The 22,238-nt window shown below is 50.8% G+C and overlaps 1 protein-coding gene and 1 long non-coding RNA gene across 6 annotated transcripts in view; both read right to left on the bottom strand.

The window, feature by feature from the left end:
• Positions 1–17,302, bottom strand: part of PFKP (phosphofructokinase, platelet) — a 67,711-nt gene extending 50,409 nt beyond the window's left edge. For 3 of the 5 annotated variants that reach the window (XR_008510203.2, XM_054521664.2, XM_054521666.2), the window contains exons 1-2: positions 17,069–17,295; positions 2,478–2,551 (exon numbers count right to left, since the gene is read on the bottom strand). Coding sequence is in view for 4 of the 5 variants with exons in the window: in XM_054521664.2 (XP_054377639.1) it covers positions 2,478–2,551; positions 17,069–17,180 (186 nt within the window). In the remaining variant the exon portion in view is untranslated. 5 annotated transcript variants of the gene reach the window in all.
• LOC103891563 (uncharacterized) lies at positions 15,030–16,995 on the bottom strand. The gene is made up of 2 exons (XR_008510243.1): positions 16,132–16,995; positions 15,030–15,506 (listed from the first exon to the last, which is right to left on the bottom strand). It is a non-coding gene; the product is annotated as an uncharacterized LOC103891563 (long non-coding RNA).
• Positions 17,303–22,238: the final 4,936 nt, after the last annotated feature.

Below are 22,238 nucleotides of genomic sequence, written 5' to 3'. Positions count from 1 at the left end.
GAGGATTGCTGGGGAGTGGGGGTGAAGGACTCTGCTGGGGAGGGGGTGGAGGACTGTGCTAGGGAGGGGGGTGGAAGACTCTCCTGGGGAGGGGGTGGAGGACTGTGCTGGGGAGGGGGTGGAGGACTCCCCTGGGGAGGGGATGGAGGACTCCCCTGGGGAGGGGATGGAGGACTCTCCTGGGGAGGGGATGGAGGACTCTCCAGGGGAGGGGATGGAGGACTGTGCTAGAGACCGACTGTGCTCATTCCACATCCCTGAGCAAGGGGCAGCCGCCGCCGGGGCCAGGGCCCAGGCAGGGAAACTCAGGAGGGCAATCTGACCTTAAAGAGACCCAAATGTAAAGTGATAACAGCAGCAGCCTGGGAATGCTACAGCTAGACCCACCGTTAAAACCGCCCAAATCGCATAAATACAAACAATAACCACATAACCAGTTTAATTTAATAAAAGCAAACAAAAAACAGAAAACAACAACAAAACCTCTTTCCAGCAAATGATAAACAAATGGATACACAGACAAATGAGCAAAGGATAATAGCAGCAACCATTTCACCAAAGGGAAAAAGGGCTTAGAAAGCAGACAGGGGAATCCTGCCAGTGCTCAGAAGGCCGCCACACACAGCGGCACACAGCATCGTCATGGGGAGCTAGTGCACCACCTTTCCTGCGCAGGGCTGGGATGAGGCTGGACAGGTTTCAGGAATCACTTAGGCAAGAAGCATCCCAAGCCATCATGATGACTGTCCCTTTTAGCTCAGTCAGTGCCTGATATTAGGACCAAGGTATTAAATAATACAAAACATCAAATCGCTTTGAATATTAACATAGATCTCGCAGTGTTACAATAGCTTAAAAAATGGGGAAAAAGCTAAATAGTGCAATACCACAGGAATGGTGGAATACAGGGTCCATCATAAATGATGAGACATCAATTCAATGAGACAGTATGTTGACATTTAAAGCAACAGTTGGCCGGGCGCGGCGGCTCACACCTGTAATCCCAGCACTTTGGGAGGCCGAGGTGGGCAGATCACCTGAGGTCAGGAGTTCGAGACCAGCCTGGCCAACGTGGTGAAACCCCATCTCTACTAAAAAACACAAAAATTAGCTGGGCATGGTGGCAGGCACCTTAATCCCAGCTACTTGGGAGGCAGAGGCAGGAGAATTGTTTGAACCAGGGAGGTGGAGGTTGCAGTGAGCCAAGATCAAGCCATTGCACTCAAGCCTGGGCGATAAAAGTGAGATTTCTCTCAAAAAATAAAATAAAATAAATTAAAGCAACAGTCGTGGAACCTACGTAGTGAAAAGTCATGACATAATCATAAACAAAAAACACAGTATACAGAACATGTTTGCTATACTTTTCCTAATGTGTGTGTTTCCTTCTGGTGTTTTGCATACATCATACTGAGAGAAATCAGACTAAAACACTAATAGCCATTTTGGAGGCATTACGTGATTTACAAAAATACCTTCTCATTTTTAAAGCTATGTTTTATAAATTTAAACATTAAATATTTTTCCTAATAATTTCTGAAATCAATACTGTGATCCAAACTATATTGGTGCCTTCCTTTCAAATACTTTTTAGTCTTAAGTTGCCAGGACTTCAAAAGCGGCAGACAGGGAGTCACTCCTGCTATTTAACACATCAGCAGACACTAGGCATCGTTTCCACTTTACATGAATGATGAAAAGCTCAAAGTGGCTGTTTTTCCTCATTTCCCTAAATGTGTATTCAAATTCAGCCTACACTGGAAATTAATAAATCACTTCTACAGCAGTAAGAGCCTCAGACAAATATAACCAATCAACCAATACAACCAATTGGAGATCATTGGTTGATTTCTAATCCTATAAATCAACACTAGGAAGTTGATATCAAAATGGCCTTTTGTGGCCGGGCACAGTGGCTCATGTCTGTAATACCAAACCTTTGGTAGGCCAAGGCGGGTGGATAGTTTGAGGACAGGACTCTGAGACCAGCCTGGCCAACATAGTGAGACCCCTTCTCTACTAAAAATACAAAAAATTAGCTGGGTGTGGTGGCGGGCACCTGTAATTCCATCTACTCATGAGGCTGAGGCAGAAAATTGCTTGAACCTGGGAGGTTGCAGTGAGCCAAAATCATGCCTCTGCACTCCAGCCTGGACAACAGAGCAAGATTCTGTCTAAAAAAGAAAAAAGAAAATGGCTTTTTGGGCTCCCTCTCATCTCCTTTCTCCCCTTGTCTAACAAAAAACTTGCAGACCAGGCATTTGTCCCTGCAGACTAGGGGGCACAGCCTATGTAAACAGCCCCCACCAGGGGCTTCTGTGGGCTGAGGAAGGGCACTGGCTGGCAGGACCTGGCTCCCCTGCCCACCTCTTGGGCTGTGCTCGACAGGAGGAGGCAGGGGTGAGTGAGCACCGGTGACTGCAGGGCTCTGGGCAGGTGGAAGGAAGAGCGGCAGGGGGCAAGGGGCAGACACTGACCTCATAGATGAAGTACACCTTGGCCCCCACGTAGATACCCATGCGCACCACGGCACGGACGGCAGCGTTCATACCTGCAGTGGAAACAGGAGCAAGAGTCACTTAAGAGCCCGGGGCAATTCTGGCTCTGCCGCTAATTACCCACGACCATGGGTCCGTTTCGTAACCTCTCAATGCCTCATCTCCTAATATGAGAAATGGGTACACACACTCCTCTGGGATTAGGGTAAGGACTAAAAGAAACAGCCAATGTAACACAAGGTGCCCCCATGCCCAGGCGAATCAAAGAGCCCAGGGTACTTTCAGTTCAAAACATCACTGCCTGGACTTGGTACGAATTTGTAGGCCACTCCATCCAACTGCAAAACGAAGTACAGAATAGGCGTTTGTCTGCAGCTAGCCAAATTCTATGTGTGTGTGTGATTTGAGGAGATGAAAAATGGATTATTGCATCACTACCACTGTAAAAAAAAAAAAAAAAAGGCAATGGACTTCAACAGAAAACAAGTCATGCAATTTTATTATCAGTAAAGTTAAAATAAACCAGCATGTTACAAATAACCATACCTCATGAAGATAAAGGGGGGCCCCCCTTGAGAAGAACAGTGTGATACAATGTATCATCATATAAGTCTGTTTACAATGTATCATCATGTAGGTCTGTTTACAATATAAGTCTGTTTACAATGTATCATATAAGTCTGCTTACAATGTATCATCATATAAGTCTGCTTACAATGTATCATCATATAAGTCTGCTTACAATGTATCATAAGTCTGTTAGCCTTCATCGAGCTCTCCACTGCTGCTGGATTTGGGGGAGCTGAAGCCACTAGTGTCTCGGAACCACCTCTGGGCCTGGAGGGTCTGTCTTGCTGTCGTGGCTAATGAGCTCAGGCCCATTGGGAGAGGAGTGAAAAGGCACTAGGGCCGCACCCACAGCCATGCAGCGCTGCTGCTTAAGGATGAGGAGCACCTGAGCCTTCAGTGCCTTTACTCCCAAACACACCTGAGAGCACCAAGCTTCCTTCTCCGCAAAGTTAAATTTCAGAAACAGCTGTCAGAACTAAAGATGCTGCAGTTCGTGGGCCATGAAGCCAGTGATGTTTCCAGTCAATAAACCACAAATGAAAGGACTGTGGTCCTGCAGGGGCATCTGTGACAGAGGCAGGCTATGTGCACTTGGACGGTGACTGGCTCAGAAGATGGTTAGAAGAATCTTCAATTACACTGGGCCAGGTTGGCGATGCTGGAGTCACCATTGCCTCTGAAAGTTGACAATTCTGAATGAGAATATCTATTCGGCTGAAAAACCTTGGGGATACATATTTTAGAGGTAAATGCATGTTTACTATATATCTAACATGTATGTATATGTATGCATATATATATTACGTATTCTTATTTACTTTATATTCAAACCTAGCTTATAGCAAAGAATTCGAATGACCTGCTGATTAACTAGTGGCCATCTCTCAAGAACAAACTCAGCATTTCAAAATGCAGGTCATCTCACCCTGATTATTTCCTCCTCCCACTGTAACCTCTCTCTTGCCGAACAGCACAACTTTCTTCTCTGTCGCTGGCGCTGAATGCTGCTGACACCCTTGCTGGCTCCTGCCCATACAACTGACCCCTGCTCCCAACACTGCCCCCGAATCCCTGACTCCCTCTGACATGAGCCACACTGTGGCCAGAAGGATTACAACAGCTTTTTCTCTTTCGTTTGCTTTTACGCAAATAATTTATGAATATATTCTTCTTGTTTAGAAAAAACACAAATGAAGTAACGGCCACATGAGCCCCACCCCCTTGGAGAGCTGGGTATGGGGCCGGTGCCTTGCTGCCGGGCTGTGCGAGTTTCACACTTGTTATTTCTTTCTACACTTTGACACTATGTCTGAGATGTTTTCCATACCAGTTTCAATGTTCTCTTCTAAAGCACGAATATGACCGCGTTCCTCCAGGTTACCAGGGCTACGGAAAGAAAACCCAAGTTCCCCTGAGCTCCCGGCCATGCCCCAGGGACCTCCCACCTGTCTGGCAGCATTCGGAGGCTCCTGTTCCTGAACCTTGGTGGCAGTCTCACCAGCGCTCTTGCTGGGACGCTCTTCCTCCTCCTCTCCTCCTCGGCTCTGGCACCTCCCAGGAAAAGGGCCTGGCTTGCCTCCCACCTGATTCCATTTATTCCTGGCAGGACAGAGCCTCCCGCCCCCTTGGCCTCACACCTGTGGGAGGTCCTCGCCCATGTGTCCCATGGCCGGGCTCAGCAGTGCCTGGACTCTTCAACTCCAAGCATCGACGCATGCCTCTGGTTCCAGGACCTTATGCTATGGTCACTCTAATGGATGAATTAACCATCAAACACAGCCCGTGCCAACACTGGGAAGCAGGTGATGCAGGAGCACAACTAAGACCCAATGGCGGCCCCTCACCCCTGCTCCTCTTCCCCCCCTGCTCTCTGAAGACCTCGTTCCCACCGGTCTTTCATAAAGGAATGATGAAGAAGTCGGGGATTTTAGAAAATGTTAAGTGGAAAGATATAGCAGAAGGAATAAAATTCTTAAAAGCTGGACATGAGGCTGGGCGCGGTGGCTCACGCCTCTAATCCCAGCACTTTGGGAGGCCAAGGTGGGCAGATCACGAGGTCAGGAGATCGAGACCATCCTGACTAACATGATGAAACCCCGTCTCTACTAAAAATACAAAAAATTAGCCAGGTGTGGTGGCGGGCGCCTATAGTCCCAGCTACTCCGGAGGCTGAGGCAGGAGAATGGCGTGAACCTGGGAAGTGGAGCTTGCAGTGAGCCGAGATCACGCCACTGCACTCCAGCCTAGGTGACAGAGCAAGACTCTGTCTCAGAAAAAAAAAAAGCTGGACATGATACACAAGGTGACCTCAGGAGACTCCTGTGCAGAGTAAAAACGCACCCCAGCACTAAACTCAGTCGCTGAAGTCCCTGCTGGATTCTCCCCACCCCCACCCCTGGGTTCACCTGCACCCCCCTGGAAAGAACAGTGACACCACCCCACAGCAGGAGCTCACCATCAGCGGCCGCGGCACCCCCAGGTAGCTGGGCCGCCCCCAGCGTTTCACAGGTGAAGAGGGAGCCTGGGAACTTGCATTTCTAGCAATTTCCAGGTGATGGGGGCACCACACTTTTAAAGATACACAATTCTAGGTCCTGAAAGGACTTCTATTCACTTATGCATTGGTGGGATGGAAACCTACATTGCAAAGGGCTTTTATTCATGTGTCCTCCTTGAGCTCAGGGGCTGGCAGCACTCGGTGGGGCCCAGTAGGACATCCCTTGCTGACTGCACACCCACAGCCAGAGCCCTGGCCTGGCTGATTCTCACAGGAAGCCCGCAGAGCTCCTGACACCTCCCTGGAGGGATGAGAAGCTGAGGCTCTGAGGGGGATAAACTGATTACTGGAAGGTAACAACATCAGTAAGCGGCCAAGCTGCAGTGTAAACCCTAGTCTTATTTCATTTTAACTTTCAAGCCTTCCTAATTTCCTCTATTACAATGCCTGTGCCTTAGAGTCACCAATGGGAACTTGAAGGAAAATAATGCCTGCTGAGGCCAGATGCTCATTTAATTGCCTGGGAGTGGAGCCTGTTTGGTTCTAAGCCCTCCCTCTGAACTTCTGAACAGTGAGGACTGCAAGAACGGTGAGGACTGCAAATCAGCTGCCTCCTGCTGGGCTTTGCAAGGTGAAACCTGAGGAACATTCAGTGAGGGGTCTGGAGGGAGAAGAACACTGGTGGATGAAAAGCAAGGGGGAAATACACCAGCATTTACTGGTGGGCTGTCACCCACAGGACAGGGACGAAGACGTACACAACTGCAATGCGGGCAGACGTGCACACCTGCAATGAGGGCTTTCACAGCCTCACAATGTGGGCTTTCGGCCTCACGGGTAAACGGTTACCTGTTTCACCATTTCCTTAGGGCTGTCCGTGGGCCCTGGCACACAGCCATTAAGGGACAAAGGGCAGTTTCAGAGTCTTTCACTCCACACTCAAGCCACAGATTGTCCGAATAGCTCAGGCATCCTGGGGCTAATCCATCTCATTTTGTTTTGGTTTTGGGAGCCCAACCCAAGGATTTCCAGGAGAAAACAATGTCTTCCTACCAAAGAAGAACCTTAACATTTGGAAAATCACCTCTTCATAATTTGCAAAAACCCCAGTTTTCAGGGAAGTGATAATCTTGTCATGAGAACCAAAAATAAAGTTGGAGATAATGAGGGAGTGGTTTCATAGGAAATATCTGGTCATTACTCTGACCAATTATTAAATCACTTTCTTCATATGGCATACTTTTTAATAGCTTCTTACTAAACCAGTGCAGGTAAGAGGGTCACAAGACGGCTTCTTCCTTGAGTCAGAGTCATCCTCAGCCCACACCAGGGCCTAGCAAGCATGACTTAGGTCATCCTTATTTCCTGGCTACTTGGAGGAGCTGGATTTCCCAGTTTACAAATCTCAGCTTCCTGGGATTCTGCTCTGATAAAATCTAAATTGCATTTTTTAAAAAAAAGTAAGGAATAGGCCGGGCGCGATGGCTCACACCTGTAATCCCAGCACTTTGGGAGGCCAAGGCGGGCGGATCACGAGGTCAGGAGATCAAGACCATCCTGGCTAACAGGGTGAAACCCCTTCTCTACTAAAAATACAAAAAAAAATTAGCCGGGCATGGTGGCAGGTGCCTGTAGTCCCAGCTACTTGGGAGGCTGAGGCAGGAGAATCGCTTGAACCTGGGAGGCGGAGCTTGCAGTGAGCTGAGATTGCACCACTGCACTCCAGCCTGGTGACAGAGTGAGATTCCGTCTCAAAAAAAAGTAAAGAATAGATGAACGCTAATGAAATAATCTGGGTCTATCCTTTTACCTCCTCCGTTGTCTGGAGTAATAAAGCTCCCTGCCTCGCCCCCTCTCACAGCACTGAACCGCTTTTCCTGAATTTTCCCACACTCCTGATCACTCACTTGTTAATTTCAATGCATACATTCTTTTTGAGAAATAAAGTCAGTTTGCCGACTCCTCCTGCTGGTTTGTTAGAAAATGAGCTTACACCACGCTGATCTCACTCCTGCTGCCAAAGCTCCTTCTAGGGGTCTTTCCTTTGATAATGTAGGGATTCTGTAGGCATGGGGAGGTGGGATGACAAAGGGGGATTCTGTCAAGGTGCTGTTCCCTCCCCAACCCTGCCGGTTCAAAGTCGTCGAGCCGGGGGGCCTCTCTGACCTCCTGGACTGTGCAGACCACCGTGTCTTCTAGTAGGGTCAGGGGAGGGCTTGAGATAAATCTGTAGGGCTCTTCACTCAACCACCAGCCCACTGTCCAGCTCGGGTGCCCCAAGCGCCACCTCTGCCGGGCTTCGGGTGGATGCATTGGTGACAAGACGGGAAGCCTCTGGCCCTGGCGGAGCTTGTTCCGATCAGGAGAGAACCGAAAGCAAGAAATACAGTGAACAAATGCACGATGCCCATGGATGGATGGCCATAAGTGCTAAGGAGAAAAATAACAAGTGGGGTTGGGGGTGTTAAGGGTGTGGAGGACAGGGAGGGGCTGCCATTGACAATCGGAGAGCCTGCAGACCTGCCTGAGAGTGACGTCTGGAGAAAGAAGGAAAGGGAAGAAGGTGAGGGAGGTTAGCCAAGTGGACATCTGGGAAAGAGCTCAGGCAGCAGAGGGGCTGGTGTGGGGGCGCGGCGGCAGCGTGCTACACTCCAGGGTCCTCTGCATGGCTGGGACAGTGTGGCCCTCCCGTGCACATTCCTCAGAGCCTTCACAGAAACACCCACATGGGGACCTTCTAAATACAGGCAGCACACGCCACCCATCGCTGTGACCACACTGTCCCTCAGAGAAGCTGCTGGCCACGTGCGTCCCGTTCACATGGAGATGTGCTTTAAGCTTCTTTATACACTGGGTTTCAAATACTTAGTATGGAAAATGGTGTAAAATATTAATAATCAATACAATAATTGATTATCAAAATAGTGGGTTGAATATAAAATATAGTTTTTGCTCTTACCAATTTTTTACTTTTTTTTTTTTGAGATAGGGTCTCACTCTGTTGCCCAGGCTGGAGTGAACTGGTGCAGTCACAGCTCACTGCAGCCTCCAACTCCTGGGCTCAGGCAATCATCCCACCTCAATCTCCCACGGGGCTGGGACTGTAGGTGTGCACCACCAGGCCCGACTAATTGTTTTGTATTTTTTGTAGAGACTAGGTCTCGCCATGTTGCCCAGGCTGGCCTCAAACTCCTGGGCTCAAGTGATCCACCTGCCTTGGGCTCCCAAAGTGCTGGGATTACAGACGTGAGTCATGGCACCCAGTGTCCCCCACTCCCGGCCCCCCACCCCGCCTTTAATGTGGCAACTAGATCATTTAAAATTGCATATATAACACAGGCCACCCACATGCAAGCCTCACTCCTGGGAGATTCTCCCGTTGGAGAAACCTCCAAGAAGCTGATCTGCCTGGATTTGCAAACTGCCCCACTAGCTCCAGGGGGAAAGCTGCTCTGGAATCTACTCTTCAATACTGCCCTTGAGTATACTGTGTACCTCTTGACTTTCGACCAGCACAAAGCTCCTCATTAAACACTGACAAAAATTCCTTCCATTCTGTTGGGAGCAGGCCCCCCAAAATCTGGCCATAAACTGGCCCCAAAACTGGCCATAAACAAAATCTCTGCAGCACTGTAACATGTGCATAATGGCCCTAATGCTCAAGCTGGAAGGTTGTGTGTTGACGGGAATGAGGGCAAGGAGCACCTGGCCCACCCAGGGCGGAAAACTGCTTAAAGGCATTCTTAAACCACAAACAATAGCATGAGCAATCTGTGCCTTAAGGACATGCTCCTGCTGCAGTTAACTAGCCCAACCTATTCCTTTAATTCAGCCCATCCCTTCATTTCCCATAAGGGATACTTTTAGTTAATTTGATATCTATAGAAACAGTGCTGATGACTGACTTGCTGTTAATAAATATGTCAGTAAATCTCTGTTCTGGGCTCTCAGCTCTGAAGGCTGTGAGACCCCTGATTTCCCACTTCACACCTCTATACTTCTGTGTGTGTGTCTTTAATTCCTCTAGTGCCGCTGGGTTAGCGTCTCCCAGACCGAGCTGGTCTCGGCACATTCCAGGTGCCATAATGGAATTAATTAATCTCCTATTGATAGTTTTTTGCTAGTTTTCCCACTTTTTGCTATTCTAAGCACTGCTATGAATATTCTCCTTTAACCCCCACCTGCCTGTGTCTGTTGCAGCTCACATGCTCTGCCTTCCAGCTGTAATAGCTGAGTGTCCATTTACCCCACGCCCTGACACACTCAAGTCTCTGGGTCCCCTTGGTGGGATGTGTCTGTGGGCACAGGGCTGCCCTGCCACGTGCCCCACCCCATAACCTTCCATCTGTGGCCTGCTCCTTGTGAGTCCCTAAACTCACGGCCTCCCCTCTCCTCTCCACAAAGCCACCCTTATCGGAGACAGTCAGTCTGCTTCCCTCCACCTGCTTCCCAGTTCACCCAAGGCAAAGCCAAAGTCCTCCACTGGGCCACTCTCCTCTACGGACTCCTCCCTCACTATCAGGTCAGGTCAAAGGGCCCCAACCAGAGGTTCCCCTGGGCCCTTTCATAAGACAGGAGCTTTTCTTTTCTTCTTTTTTTTTATTATTATACTTTAAGTTTTAGGGTACATGTGCACAATGTGCAGGTTAGTTACATACGTATACATGTGCCATGCTGGTGTGCTGCACCCACTAACTCATCATTTAGCATTAGGTATATCTTCCAGTGCTATCCCTCCCCGCTCCCCCCACCCCAGAACAGTCCCCAGAGTGTGATGTTCCCCTTCCTGTGTCCATGTGTTCTCACTGTTCAATTCCCACCTATGAGTGAGAATATGCAGTGTTTGGTTTTTTGTTCTTGCGATAGTTTACTGAGAATGATGATTTCCAATTTCATCCATGTCCCTACAAAGGACATGAACTCATCATTGACAGGAGCTTTTATTCTCAGGTCAGGCTACAGGCACATGGTACCTGCGCCTCACCACAGGAGTGAGAGCTCCAGGCGGAAAGGGCCTGGTTCTTTTGCCAAAATCCTGCCCTGACTCACCCAAGGTGGTCCATTAACATGCACAATGATTACAGAAACACAGAAATAAGGCTGGGTGCAGTGGCTCAAGCCTGTAATCCCAGCACTTTGGGAGGCCAAGGCAGGTGGATCACTTGAGGTCAGGAGTTCGAGACCAGCCTGACCAACACGGTGAAACACCATCTCTACTAACGATACAAAAAAAATCAGGTGGGCATGGTGGCGCATGCCTGTAATCCCAGCTACTTGGGAGGCTGGGACAGGAAAATCGCTTGAACCCACAAGGCGGAAGTTGCAGTGAGCCGAGATCAAGCCACTGCACTCCAGGCTGGGCAACAGGGCGAGACCCCATTTCAAAAAAAAAAAAAAAAAAAAAAAAACCACACACACAGAAAAAAATCTTAATCATAGTAAGACACAGCTGAAAAGATATGAAGGACTGACTCCCCGAGGCTACTGCATGCCACCCTTTTAATCATTTTCCATTCAGCAAACTTTGGATCAGATCATTTACATATGTACGTTTAGACAAGTGGTCCTATATTAATGAATCTTCTCTGTCAAAATCCTGGCCAAAGTCAGAAAACAATCCCATGGGACTCCTGGGAGCATCTCACGTTGGAGAAACCTGGAGAAGTGGAGAAGCTGATCTGCCCAATTTGCAAACCACCCCACTGGCCCCAGGGGGACCAGCAGCACCGGCGCCCTCCCCATGAAAGTCGGAGCCTCACTCAGACCCACAGTCAGGATCTACACCTCAGCAGGCTGCCCCAGGCGTCTCTGGGCACACAGAGGCTGGGCACACAGAGGCATGGGCCCTGGGGTTGGGGGTCCCAGCACAGTCCAGCCTATTCTCTTTTGCGTCCTGAACACTTTCACTGTGGATGTGTGTTAGGGAAGAGGGGAGGGAAGACAGAGACAGGGAGAGGAGACAGAGACTTAGTGATGCCTCCATTCTGCAGAAGAAAACATCGAGACCCTATCTCAGCACTCGAGACAGCAGGGCCAGGGCCAGGACCTATAAATAAGTCCCTGCCTCTCAGTGCTCTGGTCTGCCATGTGTCTGGCTGCCTCTTCCTGACAAGCACAATGACTGTAATTCCAAACACAGGACTGGGAGTTGGGGGTGAAGACGGAGAGAACCGAGGAGTGGGGAGGGAAACTGCAGCCTTTGGGCAGCTACTCTCTAATAAACAAAAACACAACACCAGAAAGGGCTTGTGGAAAAGAAACACAAAACGGAACCCAACCTACTGACATACGGCCCTCTGTTCTATATTCACCCGCACATTCTTTGCTGAAACGCCATTGTGAACGTGCAATCTGGTATCCTGATGTTTGCCCTGACCACATTACCGTATCTTCACCTTTCTAATTTTAATTGCTTCTGATGGCCCATCCGATTGGTAGAGCTTATTTAAAGAGCCCTAATTCTCCCTGATAAAAGGCTGGAGTCCTGTATCAAAAGCTTTTAGCTTTCTGTAACCAAGGGGGAAAACATGCTTCTTTTGAAAGATGACAAAATGTCTAGCTTCGAAGGGTCATTCGAGTATGGCACACAAAATGGTCTGCATTCACAGAAAATGATGCCGTTACACAAATCTCCCACTGCGCCACAGGGTGACACCATCATTCCAACACACTGCCTCCCAGACCCAGTAATTTTTGCAAAATTAATTACTGCACTTTACACTTAAAAGATCCCATCAAAGAATGTGTGTGCACAGGAAGGTAAGGGGCCCAGAGCTGCAGGAGGCAAAATGGCACTGTTCTCAGTTTCCCCTTCCACCCTACTGGGCTCTGAAGCCAGCATTGCTTCAGACACCAAAGGTGCCCATGTGGGGCTCAAGCCTGGTGTCCAATAAATATGTGTGTCATTGACCTAATGCACGTCCAGTCAACTGAAACCTCACACTTCTGACTTTGGTTTTAAGGTTCTAATCTTGAAGTCTTAACAGTTTACACATACTGACCTGAGGATATTGGATATTTTTAATTAGAGAGGGTTGAATTCCTCTAAAGGACTTCATGAATGAAGAAGACAGCTAGAACCCCTGGTTTCCTGCTCCTCAGTGGAGATTCCAGGCGGGAGGCAGGCAGCAAACACTTGCGTTCCTGCCAAGCGCCAGGCATGGTGCTGGGCGCAGGAAAGACACCAGTGAAGACGCAGGTACGCGCAGCCCTGAACATCTGTGCTGCAGCCACAGGGCCCGGCCCCACCATGGAGCTCTGTGAACTCAAGGAAGCCAGTGCACCTCAGGCGCCCCTTGCTCATGTGTAAAGTGGGGATAAGTCATTGCCCAGAATCACTGAGGGCCTGCCACATAACAAAGAGTCACTAACGCTAGTTATTCTCACTAGGATTGGAAAGGTTTGTACTTAGTCAATTTATGTGGACTTTCTATAAATACTGTATTGATGTGCACCTCACCACAGGCAAAAAGGACACAGCTTTCGCATCCAGCCTACCCTAAGGATGCACCTGGACTTCCCAGTACACTCAGCTCCACCAGGCACCAGGCCCTGCAGAAGCCACAACCTGTGACTAAGACAATGAGTCACTCTTGGTGTGTGGCACAGTGTTCTGTGGCAGTGGGGACTTAGTCATGGTAAGTCCGCCATTCAGAGCTATGGAGCTTATTTTAGGTTGAGTGAAAATCAATTTAAGTTTCCAGACATGTCTTGGGACAACAGAAGATACACAAAGAGGCAGAAGAAAAGAAAAAAACAAAACAAAACAAAACAAAAAAACAAAAAAACAGCCTGAGACAGAAGATATCCAAAATCCAAAGAAGTAGAAAAAACAAACAAACAAACAGCCTGAGAAATACTTTCTTCATTCAAGGCCCAGGGAGTCAGGAATATAGAAAAGAGATTTTCAATTGTATCTTATAATTAAATAATATACACTCTACTGAGGGAAGAAAAAGCAGCCCATCACATAATATCATTTTTGCCACCTGGACTCCTATCACTATAAAAAGGCATTCTCTGTTCCTCTAACAAAACCACCCAAAGAGTATCTGTGTAATTTTGGGCAAGTCAGGTTTTGCTCACTTTTGAGCATTAACTAGATTAAGCAGCTTCACCAAGAAAGGCCCCTGAAAAACATGGTGGAGATGGCGGAGGCCTGACATGATGGCTCTTGTCTATAGTCCCAGCTTTTTGGGAGGCCAAGGCAGGAGGATCACTAGAGGAGGCCAGGAGTTCAAGGCCAGTCTCGGCAGCATAGTGAGATCCTGTCTCTATGAAAACAATAATAATAATAATAATAATAAAAATTAGCTGGTCATGATGGTGCATTCCTGTCTTCCCAGCTACTGAGAAGGCTGAGGCAGGAGGATCACTTGAGCCCAGGAGTTTGAGGCTGCAGTGAGCTATGATGGCACCACTACACTCCAGCCTGGGTGACACAGCCAGACATAAGTACTCTTCGTGGTCTACGGGACAGTACAATATTTGGAATTAAGATCTGTTTTGCTCCTATCACAATCACGTATGCACCTCATGCCCTTACCTAACTTACTTTTCTTTGTGAGTCTGTCTCCCCACTTCCAAAATGAGGACATGCCTCTCTTGGGATCATGTATTTAGGCTTGGAGATAAGAAGTGTAAAGCTCCTAGAATACAAAATGTTTTCAACAAATGGTAGCTATGGTCATCTTAATATATGGAATTTTACCATAATTTCACATCTGACAGAAAATTCCCCTGAAATTAATACGTGAATGTGAATGTGTTCTCTCATCTCTAGCTACAAGCAATAGTCTTCTATGTCAGAGAAAATCAAGTACTAATATAGAATCAGAATAAAATGGTAAAAGAATGGGGGCACACACATAAATTCTCAAGGAATAACCTACTTACTGTAAGGGTTTGCAAATCTGTGGCAGCTAAGACCAGGCCCTCTGAGCACATCTGGAGGTGAACTTCCTTCAAAGAAATGCGTCCAAACGCTCCAACAGGTTCAAGATCATATCGCGGAAGGGTAAAGCTCTTTACAGAGTCTACAAAAAAATTGTGACTTCAGCTCTGCCAGGGAAAGAATGCCCAGGCGACCCGCCATGGCGGGCTTCCCCTGGGACAGCCCAGGTGTGACCCACGTGGGCTCGAGGCCACCATATTTGATGCCACTTGCAGAGCTGAGGGCAGCTGTCTCCCATTAACCCGAGGTTGCACCAACCAAGCCGCGTTCCCACGTAATACTGGTTTCCAAAATACCTTTTTCCCCAGAGGAGAAAAGGCGTGGACTTACTAACCTTCAATATGTCTAACTCTTCCCAGGTGGCAAAATCAGGGTAACAGAGAACACCGCGATTGTGCCAATGTATCCTAATCTCACATGCCTGTACACAAACTCCCACGCATTTTAGCAAGCTTTTGGACACGGAGCTCAAAAGAATGACCCATAAATATTTTCCAATACATACAGCATCTTAGTTTTTTTTCTTTCTTTTTTATTTTTTTGTAGACACAGAGTCTCACTATGTTGCCCAGGCTGCTCTGGAACTCCTCGGCTCAAGCAATCCTCCTGTCTCGGCCTCCCAAAGCACCGGGATGACAAGCATGATCCACCGTGTAGGGCCCACAGCACCTAAATTCCAAAATAACCTTGAAACCCTGACTTTCCACCCGCCCTGGTGGCTTCCAGAGATCAGTTCCTCTTCCTGTGCCAAAGGTTTCTTGTCTTTGGCGGCCCAGGTAAGGTCACGCAAGGTGCTCCCTCTGCTGCTGAAGGCCTTTGACTGAGAAGCCACTCTGGGTCCTATCCCGACCCCAAGGCGGCTCTATTCGTACCCGCACATCTCCGGGCCGGTTTAAGTCACGCAGGCCAGGCTATTTCCACTTCACTCTCCTGTTTCTCCAATCCCAGCCTCTTCTGCATCACGTTTTCTTTCTCTGAGAACCCAACCCTGCAGGAGGAACGCTGATGTTGGGGTCCTTTTACTGGAATGCTAACGCCAGAACACTTCCCAGGGGCGCTGGGGGGCGGGCTGCGGGGCGGGGCCTGGCGCTGCCACCCGGGTCTCCCGCGGGGGGCGCTGGGCCTGGGGAGGCTGCGCTGCGGGCCGGGGAACGCGCGGCGCACGGGTGTCGGGGCCGGGGCACGTGGAGACGACGGGCCGGGCATCACGTAGGCGCTCGCGGCGGGCGGGGCGGCGCCCACAGCTCCTCAACCTGCGGCACCCGCGCCCGCTCCACGCGCTCAAGGGCGAAGGGAAGGTCACCGGCGCCGTGGGCGAGGGGCGCATCCCCGCTCCATCCCTGTGCAGTGCGCGGTCCCCAAAACGGGAGGAAATCCGCCATCCGGGCCTTTCCACGCATCTACGGCGGGAGGAACCGGGAAAATAAAAATCAAAACCCAGTTCGGGGCGCGCCGCGTCTCCAGCCTGAGCGATCTCTAAGGCTCCCAGTTTGCGTTCGCCTGGGAAGCGCCGATCTACCCGCCAGGGATTGTATGGATCGGGACGCTCCACGGTCCGGGCACCGGCGACCCCACGTGCACCCGGGGCCTGGGGCGCGCCGAGTCTCCGCCACCTTCCGCTCTTCAATGTTAAATATCCTCCCAGCGCGTCCGCGTCCGTGGGCCGAGCCTCGGCCCCCTCCTAGAGAGCAGCTTCCACATTGCAGGGCAGGGAAGCCCGGAGCCGGCGCCGCGGCGCCGCTGACATCCCGGAGTCCCCGCTTCCTGATCCTTCCCGTCTGCGGAGGCTGGCGGGGAGGGCCTGGGACCCATTTTGGTTTTCGGTTTTGTCACGAGCCGGAAGGCGACAGCACATGCGAGCGCAGGAAACCCTTTTTTAAAATCTCCCTGCGGAAACGCGAGGGGCTGCCGGACCGCCCCGGAGACGCCAGGCGGGAACCCCGCGCACCCCCGCCGTGTCCCGCATTGCAGCAGCCGGGACCCCGCCCACGCCGCGCGGGGAACGAGGCGACAGGAGGCGCGCGGGGACCCAGCCGTTTCTTCCTCGACATTCTAGGGGGTGGCGTGGGGCGGAGTTGGGGGTCAGGGGAGCACTTAGGAAGTGATCGCGCTGTACCTACTCTTCGGAGGGGATTCCCCGCCCCGTCCTACAGCTCAGAGGCAGAACGACCCCCGAGGGCGCTCCAGGCGATTCCCTCTGCCAGGATCAATTTAAAACATAAACCGGAGGTGGAAAGCTCACTGATCTTCCGGATGGAGGTTCCTACCGCCATGTCCCTTCCTCCCCCACCCGACCCGGCAAGGACCCCGGGGCTACCTCGCCGGCTCATGCCGCCCCGCAGGTACCCCTGCCGCTTCCGGGCGCGGGCTTCTTCCCGGTTCTCCCCATCGCTTCCCCGCTCTTCTCCCCGGTTCTCCCCATCGCTTCCCCACCTTTCCCCGGGTCCCCCCCATCGCTTCCCCCCCTTCTCTCCGGTCCCCCCATTGCCTTCGCCCGGTTCTTCCCAGCTCCGTCTGTCCCTCCCTCGCCGCCGGGAGGGGGGCGCGCACCTTGAGCATCCCCGCCGCTGGTCAGCACGCCGATGGCCTTGCCGGCCCCGGAGAGGTGCTCCAGGAACTTCCGCAAGGAGCCCTTGGGGGCCCGGGAGTCGTCCACGTCCATGGCGAGGAGGCAGAGGGGAGCCGCTCGTCCGGGTGCGCAGTAGGCAATGGGGACCCTACCGCGCGCGCCCGACTCGGAACCGCCGCCCAGCCCGCGCCCCCGCCCGGCCCCAGCGCCAATGGGCGGTGACGGGCGGGGCCCGAGCGTACGGGAGGGGCTGCGGGGGCGGGGGCGCGGGCGCGGCTAGGGGCAGGGGCCGGGGCCGGGGCGGGTGTGGGCAGGAGCACCTACGCGGGGGTCGTCGTAGGTGGGGGCCGCGCCAGCGGTGGGGGAGGCGGCAGAGGCAGGGATAGCGCCACAGGTGGGCGGGGTCCCTGCTGGTGGAGCCGCGTCGCAGGTGCGCGAGCCTCGCGGGTGGGCTGGAGGACTCTGGTTGGGGGCTCTAGAGATGACGGGAGCGCCACAGGTGGGGCAGGGGCAGCGTCCGGAGGAGGGGACACCGCAGGGGGGCGGGGTCACATCGTTTGCGGGGAGCGCCAGGGCGGGGCGGGATAGAACGCCGGGAGCATCTCGGGGGGGTGGGGGGCGAGCGCCTGGCTGGGAGGCGGAACGACTCTCCCTCCCCACGGACACGCGCGCTGCTGTACGCTCGGCCCGACCTCGGCCGGCTCCGCTGGCCAACTCCACGTACTGAAATACGCACATTCAATGCGCTGTGCGGTTGCCCATCCACAGCTTAACAGCCTGGTGCCAGTTACCCTGCGATGGGAGAGGGGGCAGCCCCCACAGAAGCACGGGCTTATGGGGCCCCGGTTCCTTCAGTGCTCACCCCACGAAGAAGGGCTCCCAAGCGGCCCCACTCGACGGCTAACCGGAGGATGTTCCTACGCAGTGGGTGTTTGTTGAACAGATAAGAGACAACAAAAGAGACTAAGAAGAGGCTTGTTCTATGAATCAGGGAAAGTGAAGGAATCACAAAGGAGCGGCTCGCCTTAGGGCGATCCTGGGGAAAAGATGGAGAGGCATGGATTTTTCTTGGATGTGTGCCTCATCCTGGGGCTCATCCCTCTGAGCATCAAATATTCATTGCAAAAGAGGAAAAAAAAATCTGCTGCGGACAATGCTGGATGGTCTGATTTCTCCCTTGGCCAGAATTAACGGGACAATTCCTAACCCCTCGTGGTCCTCAGAATCATGCACACTCCCGCCACACCACTGAAGTCCAATTTCTGGGAGCGCAGCCAGGGAGTGTGTATTTTTAAACAAGCCCCCTAGGTTACTCAGATAAGTGCAAAGTCAGAGAGCGCTGCTCTCAGCACTGAGCCTGAGCACTATTCTATTAATAAAAAAGGAGAGGAGAATCCTGGGTGTCTTAAGGTGGCAGTTGGGTGGCCTTCGCCTTCTGGCGGCAGAAGAGCAGAGCCAGGCTCTAAGCACCTGCACCCACCGCTGGGCTCAGGATCTGTGCTGGAGAATAAAAGGGCTAATTTAGTTATTCATGCCTTTTTAGAGCAAATTACCTGTGGAGAAGGTGGGGCACACTGAATTTTATTTTAGCCAAATGCCCCTTATCTCCTTATACAATTGATATTTTTATATTGAACACTAGAGGATTGGTCATTTGTCATCAAATCGTCTGTAATACAGAAAACGATAAATACAACCTAACAGTTCAAACATGACGAGTTAAATAAACGATGGTTAAAAATATACACAGCAATAATATTTAATTGCTGTTACCACTACGAAGATAAGTGTCGACTGACACGGAAATATGTTCAGGTCATACAAATAAATGAAAAGGCAGGCCTGGACACAGTGTGAGCCTGTGTTTGCATGTGCGCATGTGTGCATGTACGTGTGTGTGAGTGTGCATACATACGTAAATGTTTCTGAGCATTTTATTTCCTTTCTTTTGCTTAGTATAGGTAATGCCATTTTTCTCTCCGATGAACAGGTATTGTTTGGGGAATAGAAGTAGTTAATTAAAAACAATAAAATTTAGAGTGTCCAGACCCCCAGGGTTATGGATTATGTTCAAAAGTTTGTCTGTATATAAGGGCTGGGGTCAGGGTGGTCACTGACCGTCCTCACACATCTATTCTCATGAGTTTGGCCCATTGCTCAGTCAGCCAAGGAATTAACATATATTTATATATACCTGTAGCTAAGATGGAAAATCATAGCTATGGCTCTTTTTTTCTTTCTTTCTTTCTTTCTTTTTTTTTTTTTTTGCAAGTCATGTATTTTAATGGTGCTACAGCTAGAGATTTTTTTTTTTTTTTTAATCTTTGGCCTTTGCAATGAATCTTCTAATTCAAGAGGAAGATACTATATGCCTTGCTGACTGTATAGCTTCCACCCAGTAGGACGTGACATGTGTTTGTTCTTTATTGTCCCTTGACAGATTACTGCAAACTGTGGCCCACTTATACCACAGGAATGATTACTCCTTGGACCAGGAGTTCAGGCAGGCTTCACTGGGCCCTCTGCCCCAGGGGCTCTCCATGGCTGCAACAGGTGTCTGCCCAAGGCTGCAGTGTCTTCTGAAGGCTCAGGCTCATCAGGGGAGGAGCTGCTTCCACATTCACTCCTGTGTTGCTGGCAGGATTCTGTTGCTTGCAGGCTGTTGGACTGAAGGCCCCAGTCTGTCCCTGGCATCAGCTTCAGGCTGCCTTCTGCCCTGGGCAGGTGACTGGCTTTGCCAGAACTAGCACGTGTCAAGAGCCAGGGGGAGAATTCCAGTGGACGGAACCTGCAGCCCTTCCCAATCCAATCTCAGGAGAGACCGGCATCTCTTTTGCCTGATTCTATTCATTAGAAGTGAGCAGTTGAGTCCAGCCCTCTTCGAGGGTCTGTCTGTGAACACCACGGGCAGGGAGCCACTTGGGAGGGGAGGTGCTGCCTGGGACAAGGTGAAGGAGAACATGCATAGGGACAGCTGCCCTTCCCACTTCCCCTCTGCGGTGAGCACAGGAGCTGCCGATGTGCCCTAAAGGAGTTCTGGCATCCCAGGAGGGAAGCAGCTCCTAGCCAGGAGGGCACCATAACCCAGTGCTCCGGCATGTTGGGCTGCACATTCCACCACCAGGGCTACCTGAGCTGCAGCCTCTTCCCTTCCCTTGCTGTTTCTGCCTGTGCATGGAGTGGGCATCTCAAATCTGCAGGGGCCAAACTGAGCTCAGGCCTCTGCACCCCCACACAACCCCCCACCCCTCGGCCTTCCTCACCTCAGCTCCTGGTGACTCCATCCTCCCAGGGGCTCAGGCTGACGCCTTGCAGTGCTCCTCTACCCTGGCATCCAAGTCCCTCAGGAAAGTCCCTCCTGGCTCTTCATTGCATCTGGAGCCACTGGGGCCATGCCACCACCTGTGACCTGGACCGACACAGGCTCCCTCCCTATCCCTTGCTCTGCCCCCACTTCCACCCCACCTCCATGCCTCAGGTGTCCTCAGCTTCAAAGTCAGGGTGCACCTATCAGGATGTAATTCAGGCATCTCCTCTGCTGACTTGGAGTCACAGGCCCCACACATGGCCCACTGGCCTGTCCACTGGTCCATGGGATCCTAGTGCTGCCCAGAGGCCCATGCGGGCATCCAACAACCTCAGGCCCAGCCTGCTCTTTCCTCAGCCTGGGCCCTCCTCTCCCTACCCACTCTGCCCACCTTCCTCAGGTCTGTCCTGCAAGGTCTCCTGCATGGTGAGGCCTCCCCAGATCACCCTCTTAGAAATTCGGGCTCCATGCACACTCCTGTTCCCTCCCCGCTTCTCTTAAAACAGCTTCATGTGTGTCACACATGGGGCATTTCACCTATCTGCTGGGCTTTTCTCGACAGGCCCACCTGCTGAACTCCGAATGCTGTGGATTCAGAGATCTTTGACTATTCCCTGTTGCAGGCCCAGGGTAACAGGAGAGCCCAGGACAGAGTGAACCTGTCATGGGTGCTGCTGAATGAATGGAGTGAGTGAGTGAGTGAAGCAGTAAATGAGTGAAGGAGCAAATGAGTGAGTAAATGAGTGAATGGGTGAATGAGTGAAGGAGCAAATGAGTGAGTAAATGAGTAAATGGGTGAATGAGTGAGTCAGTGAACGAGTGAGTGAGTGAGTGGATGAGTGAAGGAGTAAGTGAGTGAGTGAGTGGGTAAATGAGTGAGTGAAATGAGTGGGTGAATGAGTGAACGTGAGTGAATGAGTGAGTGAATGGGTGAGTGAATAAGTGACTAAGTGAATATGTGAGTGAATGAGTGAGTGAGTGACTGAGGGAATGAATGAGTGATGGATGAGTGAATGAGTGAGTGAATGAATGACTCAGTGAATGGGTGAGTGGGTGAATGAGTGAGTGAGCAAATGAGCGGGTGAGTGAGTGAATGGGTGAGTGAACAAGTGAATGAGTGAGTGAACAAATGAATGAGTGAGTGAATGAACGAATGAGTCAATAAATGAGTGTATGAGTAAAGGGTGAGTGAATGAGTGAGCGAGTGAATGATTGAAGTGAATGAGTGAGTGAAGAGGTGAATGAGTGAGTAGGTGAGTGAGTGAGTGAATGAGTGAATGAGTGAGTGAGTGAATGAATGACTGAATGAATGAGGGAATGAGTGAGTGAGTGAAAGGGTGAGTCAGTGAATGGCTGAGTGTGTGAATGAGGGAGTGAATTGAAGGGATGGGTTGCCCCTCCACACCTGTGGGTGTTTCTCATTAGGTGGAACAAGAGACTTGGAAAAGAAAAAGATACAGAGACAAAGTATAGAGAAAGAAAAAGGGGCCCAGGGGACCAGCGTTCAGCATACGGAGGATCCACGTCGGCACTGGCCTCTGAGTTCCCTTAGTATTTATTGATCATTATTGGGCATGGCAGGATAATAGGACAATAGTGGAGAGAAGGTCAGAAGGTAAACACGTGAACAAATGCCTCTGCATCATAAAGTAAAGAAAAAAGTGCTGTGCTTTTGATGTGCATATACAGAAACATCTCAATGCCTTAAGGAGCAGTATTGCTGCCAGCATGTCCCACCTCCAGCCTTAAGGAGGTTTTCCCCTATCTCAGTAGATGGAATATACAATCGGCTTTACACCAAGACATTCCATTGCCCAGGGACGAGCAGGAGACAGAAGCCTTCC

Source organism: Pongo abelii, chromosome 8 (assembly GCF_028885655.2).
Source record: "Pongo abelii isolate AG06213 chromosome 8, NHGRI_mPonAbe1-v2.0_pri, whole genome shotgun sequence".
Taxonomy (NCBI): Eukaryota; Metazoa; Chordata; class Mammalia; order Primates; family Hominidae; genus Pongo; species Pongo abelii.
This window is presented reverse-complemented; position numbering and strand designations above follow the sequence as displayed.